Here is a 12,919-nt window from a genome sequence, read left to right as displayed (position 1 = left end):
ACAGACATTAATATGAATAAGTCATTTAGGATATAGAATTTAAAGTTACGTACATAAGCGCTGCGGGGCCGGGGGTGGGTGAATATCAAATGTCGCAGAGTCCCTGATCGAAGTACAGAGGCAACCGATCGAGGTACAGAGGCGATGCGGAAGAGAGAGCCAGCTAGCAGTTACTACGTGCCAGAAACTCTCCTAAGCACCGGGGCAGATACAAGATAATCAGGTTGGACACAGTCCCTGTCCCACATGAAGCTCGCAGCCTACGTGGGAGAGAGGAGGATTTAATCACCTTTTTACAGAGGAGGCAACTGAGGCACGGAGAAGTGAAATGACTTGCCCGAGGTCACCCGGCAGACCCGTGGCGGAGCCAAAGCTAGAACCCAAATCCTCTGACCGTCGTGCCCGCGCTCTATTCGCTAGGTCACGCTGCTTACCGTGTAAGCAGCAGCTCTCCTGCCTCCTTTCAAAAGCCACCCCCCTCCACACGCGCGTCGGACCCGTTCCTTCGCACCCTGTCAAAACTCTCACCCCCTTCCCTCCCTAACGGCCAACTTCAGTCGCTTGCTCTCCAAGTCTTCTTCTCCACGGCTCAACATTGCCCACGTCTCCCCTATCCTAGAAACAATCCTCCCTCGAGCCCACGGCTCTCTCCAGTTACCGGCCTCCCTCCCTCCCTCGCACCGCCCCTCTCCGAACTCCTCGAGCGAACTGTCTGCACCCGCTGTTTCGAATTCCTCTCCTCCAATTCTCTCCTCGACCCCCGCCGACCCGGCTTCCGTGCCCTTCGCTCCACAGAAGCGGCCCTCTCAGAGGTCCCCGACGATCTCCCTCTTGCCAGATCCAACGGCCTCTGCTCCATCCCCATCCTCCTCGACCGCTCGGCTGCCTTCGACCCCGAGGCTCGCCCCCTCCTCCTGGAAACGTCACCCAACCTCGGCTGCACCGACTCCGTCCTCTCCTGGTTCTCCTCCTAGCTCTCTGGCCGCTCAGTCTCTGTCACCTAGGCGGGCTCCTCCTCTGCCCCCCCCCCCCACCTCCTAACTGTGGGGGTCCCTCACGGTTCTGTTATGGGCCCCCGTCTCTTCTCCCTCTCCACCCACTCCCTCGGAGAACTCATCCGCTCCCATGGCTTCAACTCCCCTCCATGTGGATGATTCCCCAATCTCCCTCTCCGGCCCTGACGTCTCTCGCTCTCTGTGGTCTCGCATCTCCTCCTGCCTTCGAGGCATCTCCACTCGGATGTCCTCCCCTTACCTCAAGCTTAACGTGTCCCAAGCAGAGCTCATCTTCCCGCCCAACTCCTGTCCTCCCTCTGACTTTCCCATCGCCGTGGACGGCACCACCCTTCCCGTCTCGCAAGCCCGTAACCTCGGCGTCATCCTCCACTCGGCTCTCCGACTCAACCCGCATATTCGATCCGTCGCCCGATCCTGTCCGTCCCACCTTCACGACGTCGCTGAAGTCCTCTCTTCCCTCTAACCCGACCGCTACCACACGATAATACCATCGCTCAACCTATCCCACCTGCATCAGCCTCCTTGCTGACCTCCCGGCCTCCCGTCTCTCCCCACTCTGGTTCATACGTCATTCCGCTGCCGGGACCATCTTTATCATCATCGTCGTTATTACTAATAATGATAATCATTGCCATTATTATATTATCATTGTATCTGCTAAGCGATGAACCACACGCCAGGCCGCGTACTAAGCACCGGGGTGGATAAGCAGCGTGGCTCAGTGGAAAGAGCACGGGCTTTGGAGTCAGGGCTCATGAGTTCGAATCCCAGCTCTGCCACTTGTCGGCTGTGTGACTGTGGGCAAGTCACTTCACTTCTCCGGGCCTCAGTTCCCTCATCTGTAAAATGGGGATGAAGACTGTGAGCCCCACGTGGGACAACCCGATTCCCCTGTGTCTACCCCGGCGCTTAGAACAGTGCTCGGCACATAGTAAGCGCTTAACAAATACCAACATTATTATAAAAGCCGAGCGGGTCGGACACGTCCCCGTCCCACGTGGGGCTCCCAGCCCCGTTTCACAGACGAGGTAACTGAGGCCCGGAGAAGTGAGGTGATCGTCCGAGGTCACACGGCAGACGAGCGGCAGAGTCGGATTAGAACCCACGTCCTTCTGACCCCCAGGCTCGTGGTCCATCCCCTACACCGTGCTGCTTCTTTCGCTTTCCTCCAGAAAGGCTGAGGATATATATGTCACCCGCCTCCTCAAAAAACTGCAGCGGTTGCCTATCCTTATCAAACGACAACTCCTCACCATTGGCTTTGAAGCCGTCCACCGCCTGGTCCCCTCCTGCCTCACCTCCCTTCTGTCCTCCTCCATCCCAGCGCGCCCGCTCCGCTCCTCTGCCGCCGCTCACCTTGTCGCTGTCCCTCCGTCTCGCCGCCGACCTCTGACCCACGTCCCGCCTCTGGCCCGGAACGTCCTCCCTCCTCAAATCCCGCAGGCGACGTCTCTCCCCACCTTTCAAAGCCTTATCGAAGGCCCACCTCCTCCCGGAGGCCTTCCCAGACTAAGCCCCGCTTTTCCTCATCTCCCACTCCCTTCTGCATCGCCCTGACTGGCTCCCTCTGCTCCTCCCCCCCATCCCGGCCCCACAGCACCTCTGTAAATACCTGTCATTTTATTTATTTGTATTGATGTCTGTCTCCCTGCCCTAAACTGTGAGCTCATTGTGGGCAGGGAAAGTCCCTAGTTACTGCTGCATCGTAATAATAATAACAGCGCCGGTATTTGTTAAGCGCTTACTATGCGCAGAGCACTGTTCTAAGCGCTGGGGGAGATAGAGGGTAAACAGGTTGTCCCACGTGAGGCTCACAGTCTTCATCCCCATTTTACAGATAAGGTAACTGAGGCGCAGTGGATGTCAAGCCTCCCTGGACCACTAGAGACGTGGCTCTTTCAGTGCACCGAGGGTTCAGGTATCAGACTGGACTGGACTAATAATGATAATGATAACGATGTTGGTATCTGTTAAGCGCTTACAATGCGCAGAGCACCGTTCTAAGCGCTGGGGTAGATACGGGGTCATCAGGTTGTCCCACGCGAGGCTCACGGTCTTCATCCCCGTTTTACAGATGAGGTAACTGAGGCCCAGAGAAGTGAAGTGACTCGCCCACGGTCACACAGGTGACAAGTGGCAGAGCCAGAATTTGAACCCATGACCTCGGATGTTGCTTCTCTTAAAATGAATAAATACAATAAAAATGGGGGTATTTGTTAAGTGCTTACTACGTGCAAAGCACTAATTCTAACTCTAAGCACTGGGGGATACAAGGTGATCAGGTCGTCCCAGTTATCGTTACACTGTACTTTCCCAAGCGCTCAGTACAGTGCTCTGCACGGAGTAAGGGCTTAATAAATGCCACTGAATGAATGATTGAACCCAGGTCTTTCTGCCTCCCAGTCCCGAGCTCTAGCCAGTAGGCCACACTGCTGCCCATCCCGGCTCTGCCGCTTGTCAGCTGTGTGACTGTGGGCAAGTCACTTCACTTCTCTGTGCCTCAGCGACCTCATCTGTAAAATGGGGATGAAGACTGTGAGCCTCACGTGGGACAACCTGATGACCCCGTATCTCCCCCAGCGCTTAGAACGGTGCTCTGCGCATAGTAAGCGCTTAAAAACCAACATTATTATCATTATTCTTATTATGATTATACCTGCTGCCCAAACCCTTGGGCGGGTCCAGTCCACCAGAGAAGGCAGCCATGTCCCCTGCCCACCAGGAGCTTCCCGTTCAGAGGCGCACGAGCCTGGACCCCAGCTGGGCCAGGATTGGGAGGATTTCGGGCTGGCGCTACTCACCCAGATGATTTCGTAAAGGTGAATGTTAAAACATCCCAGCAGTCGGAGGTTTCCGGAACTTTCAATTTCCACCAGCTCCACGGATATATTATTGCGCTCGTCTTCTCGCCGTCGGGGGACCTAAATGCCAAGAGCAGGCGGGTCAACGCAAGAGGCGGGGATGGGGAGCCCCGGTTCAGCGTTATTCAACAGACGGGAAAATCAACCTTGACCCTGTGCACGGGCCCGGGAGTGAGAGGACCTGGGTTCTAATCCCGGACCTCGGGCAAGTCGCTCATCTTCTCTGGGCCTCGGTTTCCTCGGCTGTAAATTGGGGATTCGAAGCCCCCTGTCCCTCTCGTTTAGACTGAGAGCCCCGGGTGGGACAAAGCCTGGGTCTGGTCTGATTAATTCATACTTTCCCCAGTGCGTAGCACAGTGCCTGGTTATTAGTAAGCGCTTGATAAATCGCACAGTCATCATCACTATTACTTTTATGAACATGCATTTGCATCACCGTCACGGATGAATGGGTGCCTCTTATTTTCCAAGGCTCAGAGCGCAAAAAAAATCGCATATATGGTAGAGAGAAAAAAAGACATTCAATCAGCCCATCATTCATTCCTTCATCCATTCCATCGAATTTATTGAGCGCTGACTGCGTGCAGAGCACCGTACTAAGCGCTTGGAAAGTACCATTCAGCGATAGAGAGAGACAATCCCTGCCCACGCCGGGTTTACGGACCAGAGGGGCGGGAGAAAGACATCAAAACAAGTAAATAGGCATCCATATAAGTAGAATTATAGGTATCTACACATCAGAAGAAGTAAAAGGGCATTGATATAATAAATAGAATTATAGATATGTACATATATATGTGGGGCGGGGAGGGGGGTAGAGCAAAGGGAGCGGGTTGGGGCGACCGGGAGGGGCGGGGGAGCTTTATTGACCTCTTAGTGGATGAACGGCACCGTACTCTAGCCGGGAGAAATAGACTTGATAGATACGATCCCCGCCCACGAGAATCTTACAGTCGAGAAGCAGCTCGGCACAGCAGCTAGACCCCGGGCCTGGGAGTCAGAAGGCCATGGGTTCTAATCCCGGCTCCGCCCCTCGTCTGCCGCGGGACCTTGGCCGAGTCACTCGACTTCTCCGGGCTTCAGTTCCCTCATCTGTTAAACGGGCAGCGAGACGGCGGGACGGGGACTGCGTGCAACCCCGTTTGCTGATGCCCGGGCCAGGGCTCAGTACAGCGTCTGGCACGTACTAAGTGCTTAACGAACACCATCATGACCATCATCATTGCGGGGGGAGGCGTAAATTACGGAGAGGGGCAACGGCCGAGTATAAAGATAGGGCTATACGTGCTTTGGGGCTGGTTAAGCGGTTAAGGGGTTCAGATCCAAGTGGACGGGCAATTCAGGAGGGGGAGCGGCGAGGGAAATTAAGGGCCTTCCGTCAGGGAAGACCTCTTGGAGGAGACGGGATCGTAGGAGAACTCTGAAGCCGGGAAGAGTGGCGGATACGGGGACGGGAGTTCTAGGCCAGGAGGAGAACGAGGAGACAGATGAGAGGTGCGGTGAGCGGGGAGGCGTTGGGCCAGCGAGGCGTGGACTCTCTAACCCTGCCCTGCGGAGCCCCCAAAGGTACGAGCGGTTGGAGCGGACATCTACCGTAGGGGATAAAATAAACTTCAACGGTACCTGAACCGAGAAATACCTGACTTCATCAAACTTCACCTCCGGGATCTTCTTGTTGGTCTTCGTTCGGAGATGGCGGGGCTTTGTGAATTTGACTATTCTGTTAACGACTATGCGGATCACCAGTTTCGAGCGTCTGTGCTTGTGGACTGAAGAGAGTTTGCAGTTCTTTAGGAAGCACACCTTTAAAAGCGACCGACGAAACTGAAGCCGGCTTGCGTTTTCACGCATCTCCGGGGAAGGTCGGCGGAGGGCCCGGCCTGGGACTCAGGAGACTTGGGTTCTAATCCCTCCCCTGCACTACTTGGGGCTGTGTGACTTGGGGGAAGTCACTTAACTTCTCTGGGCCTCAGTTTCCTCGTCTGCAAAATGGGGATGAAGACTGTGAGCCCCATGTGGCACGTGGACTGGGTCCAACCTGACTTGCTTGGATCTCTCCCAGTGCTTAGGACCGGGCTTGGCACATAGTAAGGGCTTAACAAATACCATAAACCGAAAAAAAAAAACCAACCCCAAACCAGCAGCTTCGGGATAAGGTGGAGCTCGTGGGCCCCGGGGAAAGGACCCCTCTGAATCGCCACTATGGGTCAAAAGGACACAAGCAGCGTGGCTCAGAGGAAAGAACCCGGGCTTGGGAGTCAGAGGTCGTGGGTTCTAATCCCGACTCTGCCTCTTGTCTGCTGTGTGACCTTGGGCAAGACACTTCACTTCTCTGGGCCTCAGTGACCTCAATGGGGATTAAAAAACGTGAGCCCCGCGTGGGACAGTCTGATCACCCTGTATCTACCCCGGAGCTTAGAAGAGTGCTCGGCACGTAGTAAGCGCTTAAGAAATACCATAATCATTATTATTATTCCGGAGCCCGGAATCCTTGAAATCCCGTTCACTTCTGCTGCCGAAGTGGGCCAAGAGTGGATCCTGGGACACGGCACATTAAGTGCCCCGCGTCAAAGTGGACGTGGGCGGGCAGGAGGCAGGGAGAGTTACGGGCTCCAGTCTTCGGACGGGGGTTCCCGGCCTTAAGCTCACGGCGACCCTGACAGAGAGCCGTTCTTTAAAGGAGAAAGAACGGCGGAGTCTTCTCCGGAAGGGTTTCGGGCTTCCCGTATAACCTCCGGAGCCCCGCCCTGCCTCTGCGGCAACATAAGCGCCACGCCGGAGTCGGTGTTGGCTCTCCAGAGTTGAACTAGACACGGGGAAGGAGCGAAGGAGGAGAAAGGAAAAAAAAAAGCAAAAGGAGGAAAAAAATAAAATAAAATGGAAGATTTTGAGGGTGGCGGTGTTTTAACCTCTGTAGCGTCTCCTGTTCCTTTTCGGTCGGATCGGAGGGGGAAATCTCTCTCACTTTAAAACACGTAGAGGAAATCTGAGAAAGGATACATTTGGATGTAAATTCTTTGCACTGCTTAATATGAACAGCGAGGCAGCCAACCTACGAGAATCAAAGTAGCAACGGTGTAGCCGATTATCCGGTCCAACGTTTCCGTTTTTCACCCCCACCAGTTCTCTCGATTTTTTCTTTTTGGAAACCTCTCATTCATTCATTCATTCATTCATTCATTCAATAGTATTTATTGAGCGCTTACTATGTGCAGAGCACTGGACTAAGCGCTCGGAATGAACAAGTCGGCAACGGATAGAGACGGTCCCTGCCGTTTGACGGGCTCACGGTCTGATCGGGGGGAGACGGTCGGACGAGAACGACGGCGATAAATAGAGTCGAGGGGAAGAACGTCTCGTAAAAACGATGGCGACTATATAGAATCGAGGCGACGTACATTTCATTAACAAAATAACCCTCTCATCGGCTGCCTGGCTAGTGACTCCCTGGTTTTCCAGGAACGGAGCACTGAGAACCCGACGGAAGTTATCGGAGATGAATGAAGAGAGACAGGCGGGTGTCGTTTAAATCCACCGGACCCGGTTCTGGGATTCACTTGGTTCCGTCCCTTTTATCGACCGACCGACAGGCAAGACAAACCGGAACCGAGGGACGCGGTGTGGATGATACACGGGCCTGGGAGCCAGAAGGACCTGGGTTCTAATCCCGGCCCCGCCACTCGTCTGCTGGGTGACCGCGGGCAAGTCACTTCACTTCTCCGGGCCTCTGTTCCCTCATCTGTCAAATGGGGATCGGGACTGTGAGCCCCACTTGGGACAGGGGCTGTGTCCAACCCGATTTACTTGTCTCCACCCCAGTGCTTAGTACAGCGCCTGACACCTACTAAGTAATAATAATAATGCTGGTATTTGTTGAGCGCTTACTATGTGCCGAGCACTGTTCTAAGCGCTGGGGGAGATACAGGGTCAGCAGGTTGTCCCTCGTGAAGCTCACAGTTAATCCCCATTTTAGAGACGAGGTAACTGAGGCCCAGAGAAGTGAAGTGACTTGCCCACAGTCACCCAGCTGACAAGCGGCAGAGCCGGGATTCGAACCCGTGACCTCTGACTCCCAAGCATTTAACCAACACCGTGATCATTCCTATTAGTACTTGAATGTCAGACTGGTTGAGCCCTGGAGGAACGCTCTGTGGACTCCAGATACCTGGCGGCCCAGTGGAAAGAGCACGGGGCTGGGAGGCGGAAGGCCCTGGGTTCTAATCCTGGCTCCGCCACATGTCCGCCGGGTGACCTCCGGCGAGTCACTGCACTTCTCTGTGACTCAGTTACCTTGCCTGTAAAATGAGGATTCATTTTCTGTTCTCCCTCCTACTGAGAGCCCCATGTGGGACAGGGACTCGCTCCGACCGGATAAGCTTGGATCTACCCCAGTGCTTAGAAAAGCGCTCGACACGTAGTAAGTGCTTAATAAACACTCTAAAACCACCAACGACGACGACAAAAAAAGCAATTTCTTCTTGAAAGGATCTGGCATCAGAAAAGGCCTTCCCGATCTGGCTCTGATGCCCCGTAGCAGGTTTGACCAGAGTTCGTTCTGTTTTTTTTTTTTTTAAAGCGAGTCAGTGATCGGCTCTTCTCGCTGATCGCTAACTTTGGGACATAAGGCTTGGGCTTTGTTTGGGCGAAAGCCCTCTTGGCCTATTTGACCTCCCCGGCACCGTGGGGCCCGTTTACTCCTCGTGGAAACGAAAACAGTAGAAAATCCACTCCCGCAGACTGTTTCCCAGCCTCTCGGAGGCCCGACCTCAGCGCGTTTCAGCGGGCGGGAGACGGCATTTATTCTGTCACGTTTCTCGGCACCTACCACGTCTCCAAAGGGCACCAAATCTGGCACGTCGGGGGTTACTTTCACTTCTTTATTCGGGGGTCCTTTAAGAGTAAATTTCAGCATCTGTAAAACAGAAACCCAATTTATTTCCCCTTGACATCGTCTGAGCTTGCAAAAGGAGAGGTCCAGCTGTAGTACGTCGTACTTACTATTGCGTACTTTACAGTGCACTTTCCCCGAGCGCTTAGTACGGTGCTCTGCGCACAGTAAGCACTCCATAAACAGCACTGATTGATTGGCTGCAGTGTGACCTCGGACATGTCATTTCCCTTCCGTGCCTCAGTTCCCTCATCCGTAAAACGGGGATTAAGACCGTGAGACCGACCTCTTGCCCGCATCCTACCTCCGGCCGGGAACGCCTCCCTCTTCGTATCAGACGATTGCTCTCCCCGACTTCAAAGCCTCAGTGAAGGCCCCCTCCTCCAGGAAGCCTTCCCTGACCGCGCCCTCCTCTCCTCCCACTCCCCGCTGCGTCGCCCTGACTTGCTCCCTTCATTCATCCTCTCTCCCGGACCCACGGCACGTCCATATATGCTTGTAATTTATTTATTTATTTATGTATAATGATGCCTATCTCACATCTAGACTGCGAGCTCACTGTGGGCGGGGAATGTGTCTGTCTGTTGCTGTATTGTACTCTCCCAAGTGCTCAGTACAGTGCTCCGCACACAGTAAGTGCTCCATAAATACAATTAATGAATGCATGGAAGGCTTCTTGGAGGAAGCAGGGCTTTAAGCAGGGGGGAGTGGTCATCTGTCCAAGTGAGTTCACTGACAGAGACTGGGAGAAGGGTGGGTGTAAATAATAACTGGGGTCTTTATTAAGCACTTCCTACGTGTTGGGCACTCTACTACAGAAGCAGCGTGGCTCAGTGGAAAGAGCCCGGTCTTGGGAGTCACAGGCCATGGGTTCTAATCGCGACTCCGCCACTTATCAGCTGCGCGACCTCGGGCAAGTCACGTCGCGTCTCCGTGCCTCAGCTCCCTCATCTGGAAAATGGGGCGAAGACTGTGAGCCCTACGTGGGACAACCCGCTTACCCCGTATCTCCCCCTGCGCTCAGAACAGTGCTCGGCACATAGTAAGCGCTTAACAAATACCAACATTATTATCATTACTCAGCACTGGAGTGGATATAAGCACATTGGGTTGGACCCAGTCCCCGTCTCCCACAGGTACTTGGGGACAGACGAAGCCGAGGGGACGTCGGCCCGGCTCCCCCCCCCCCCCCCGGCCCTCCGATCCCTCTGCCGCTTCCCGGACGGCAGCGGCTCCAGTCTCCACGATTCCCTCACCGTGGCCCCAGGTCATCCTCCGCAATCCCGGCAGGCTTTCCGTGGATGGAACCTGCCCTAGCAAGTCAATGGCCGGGGACTGTCTCGATCCGTTGCCGAACTGTCCATCCCAAGTGCTCGGTACAGCGCTCTGCACATAGTAAGCGCCCAATAAATACCACCGAGAGAACGAACTGGAGCGGCAGACTCAGCCCCGTACCGGATTCCACAGTTTCAGACTCTCCTAGTTACGGCGAACGAGGCCTGGGCACCCGGCAGGTAGGAAACGGGGGACGGACCTTACATGTGGACTCCCCCCTCTATTCACTCGTGTGCATGCGCGTCATCTATTTCTTTCTATTAAACCGCTGCGACATCAGTACGGGTCACTCACCCCCTCCCGCCTGGATGACCGCACCGGCCTCCCTTCTGAGCGCCCGGCCTCCCGCCTCTCCCCACTCCGGTCCATACCTCCCTCGGCTGCCCGGATCATCTTTCTACAGAAAGGCTCTGGGCCCGTCACTCCCCTCCTCAAAAACGTCCGCTGGCTGCCTACCGACCTCCGCGTGAAGCCAAAGCTCCCTCCCTCTCGGCTTCCAAGCCGTCCATCCCCCGGCCCCCTCCTACCTCCCCTCCCCTCCCTTCTCTCCTTCTCCATCGCGGCCCGCAGGCTCCGCTCCTCTGCCGCCGCCCGCCCCCTCGCTGGGCCTCGTTCTCGGCCGTCTCGCCGCCGACCCCCGGCCCACGTCCCACCTCCGGCCTGGCACGCCCTCCCTCCTCAAACCCGACAGACTCTTTCCCCGCTTCAAAGCCTTACTGAAAGCCCATCTCCTCCGAGGCCTTCCCAGACTACGCCCCGCCTTTCCCACCTCCCGCTCCCTTCCCTCTCCCCCTCTCCCCTTGCCCCACGGCCCTCAGGTCCAGCTCTCTCCTATATGGAAGTCCGTTTACTTGTACTGACGTCCGTCTCCCCCGCCTCGAGACCGTGAGCTCCCTGTGGGCAGGGATTGTCTCTCTTTACGGCGAAGCGGCGTGGCTCAGTGGAAAGAGCCCGGGCTTGGGAGTCCGAGGTCACGGGTTCGAATCCCTGCTCCGCCACCTGTCAGATGTATGACTGTGAGCGAGTCACTTTACTTCTCTGGGCCTCAGTGACCTCATCTGGAAAATGGGGAGTAAGACGTGGGACAACCCGACGACCCTGTATCTACCTCAGCGCTTAGAACAGCGCTCTGCACATAGTAAGCGCTTAACAGATACCAACATTATTATTGCTGCATTGTACTTTCCCAAGTGCTTAGTACAGTGCTCTTTACACGTGGGGCAGAGTGGGAGGTGAGGGGGGCAGCTCTCCCCGTGGGGCATTGTGGGAAGTGAGGGGCAGCTCTCCCCGAGGGGCATTGTGGGAGAGGAGGAGGGCAGCTCTCCCCGAGGGGCATTGTGGGAGGCGAAGGGGGGCAGCTCTCCCCGTGGGGCATTGTGGGAGGCGAGGGGCAGCTCTCCCCGTGGGGCATTGTGGGAGGCGAGGGGCAACTCTCCCAGAGGGGCACTGTGGGAGGCGAGGGGCAGGTCTCCCCGTGGGGCATTGTGGGAGGGGAGGAGCAGCTCTCCCCGTGGGGCATTGTGAGAGGCGAGGGGCAGGTCTCCCCGTGGGGCATTGTGGGAGGCGAGGGGCAGCTCTCCCCGTGGGGCATTGTGGGAGGCGAAGGGGGGCAGCTCTCCCCGAGGGGCATTGTGGGAGGCGAAGGGGGGCAGCTCTCCCCATGGGGCATTGTGGGAGGGGAGGAGCAGCTCTCCCCGTGGGGCATTGTGAGAGGCGAGAGGCAGCTCTCCCCGTGGGGCATTGTGGGAGGCGAAGGGGGGCAGCTCTCCCCGAGGGGCATTGTGGGAGGCGAAGGGGGGCAGCTCTCCCCGAGGGGCATTGTGGGAGGCAGGAGGGCAATTTCGGACGTGTGGCCTTGTGGAGCGGTGACGGTGCGCCTCGAGGCGTGGCCCTGTGGGTGAGGTGCAGGATGCGGCGGTAAAGGCGGGTGGTTGTGGAGGGCCCGGGGGTCTCTCCGCCCCCTGAGCTCGGCCCCCCCGCCCCCCGTCACCTTAAGCAGCTTTTGCCCCGGACTCAGCTTCTCCTTGGCGGGGGCGGGGGACGGGGAAGTCCCCGGTCCCTTGCTGGGCCCGGCCGCCGCCGCCTCCGCCGCCGCCGCCCCCCCCGCCGCATGGACGGCCACGGTCCCCTTGGTCATCTGCATCAGAGGGGTCTTCAGCAGGTGTCGGAAGCGGTTCTTGGCGGCCTCCCTGGGGGAGGCGGGCTCCATGGAGGCGCCTCAGGCCGCCCCGGGCCCCCTCGCCCCGCCAACCGACGGCCCCACAGCGCGCGTGCGCCGGGCCTCGCGCGAGGGCCCCGCCCCAGCGCCCCCGCCCTCGCGCCCTCGCGCCCCCGCCTCGACACCGCACACGCGCCCCGCTCCGGGACCCGCCCCGACTCTGCGCATGCGCTCCGCCCCACCCTGGTGCAGGCGCCACGCCCTAGCACCCGCCCCGACTCTGCGCATGTGCGACGCCCTGGTGCATGGGCCACGCCCTAGCGCCCGCCCCGACACCGCGCATGCGCCACGCCCTAGCGCCAGCCCAGACACAGCGCATGCGCCACACCAGGCCCTCACGCATGCGCTCCCTCCCCAGGCCCCTCCCCTCCTCCCCCCTCCGCCCCGCCCTTCCTTGGCCCCGCCCCCCCCCCCCCGCGCACAGGCCGGTCTTGGTCCCCTGGTTTCCTTGGTGACCGTTTCCCCGGTGACGGGGCCCCTGGTGACGGGTCCGAGTTGATGGCTTTTGAGGTATAGCACCATGCTTTCAAAGGATGCAAGGAAAACTCACTTTCCTCGATAGGAAACAAGACACTTACTTTATCAAATCCAAGAAACTAAC

The 12,919-nt window shown here is 57.2% G+C and overlaps 1 protein-coding gene across 3 annotated transcripts in view; it reads right to left on the bottom strand.

The window, feature by feature from the left end:
* Positions 1 to 12,376, bottom strand: part of C2CD6 (C2 calcium dependent domain containing 6) — a 49,010-nt gene extending 36,634 nt beyond the window's left edge. Inside the window, exons 1-5 of one of the 3 annotated variants that reach the window (XM_029069797.2) lie at positions 12,091 to 12,376; positions 8,703 to 8,789; positions 6,878 to 6,929; positions 5,537 to 5,646; positions 3,818 to 3,937 (exon numbers count right to left, since the gene is read on the bottom strand). In XM_029069797.2, coding sequence (XP_028925630.1) covers positions 3,818 to 3,937; positions 5,537 to 5,646; positions 6,878 to 6,929; positions 8,703 to 8,789; positions 12,091 to 12,309 — 588 coding nt within the window. In that variant the 5' untranslated portion in view covers positions 12,310 to 12,376. Of the gene's footprint in view, positions 1 to 3,817; positions 3,938 to 5,500; positions 5,647 to 6,877; positions 6,930 to 8,702; positions 8,790 to 12,090 lie in introns of all 3 variants that reach the window. The other 2 variants (XM_029069798.2, XM_029069796.2) reach the window with 2 other exon arrangements.
* Between the last annotated feature and the right edge of the window lie 543 nt (positions 12,377 to 12,919).

The sequence above is a fragment of the Ornithorhynchus anatinus genome, chromosome 7, assembly GCF_004115215.2.
Source record: "Ornithorhynchus anatinus isolate Pmale09 chromosome 7, mOrnAna1.pri.v4, whole genome shotgun sequence".
Classification (NCBI taxonomy): domain Eukaryota; kingdom Metazoa; phylum Chordata; class Mammalia; order Monotremata; family Ornithorhynchidae; genus Ornithorhynchus; species Ornithorhynchus anatinus.
This window is presented reverse-complemented; position numbering and strand designations above follow the sequence as displayed.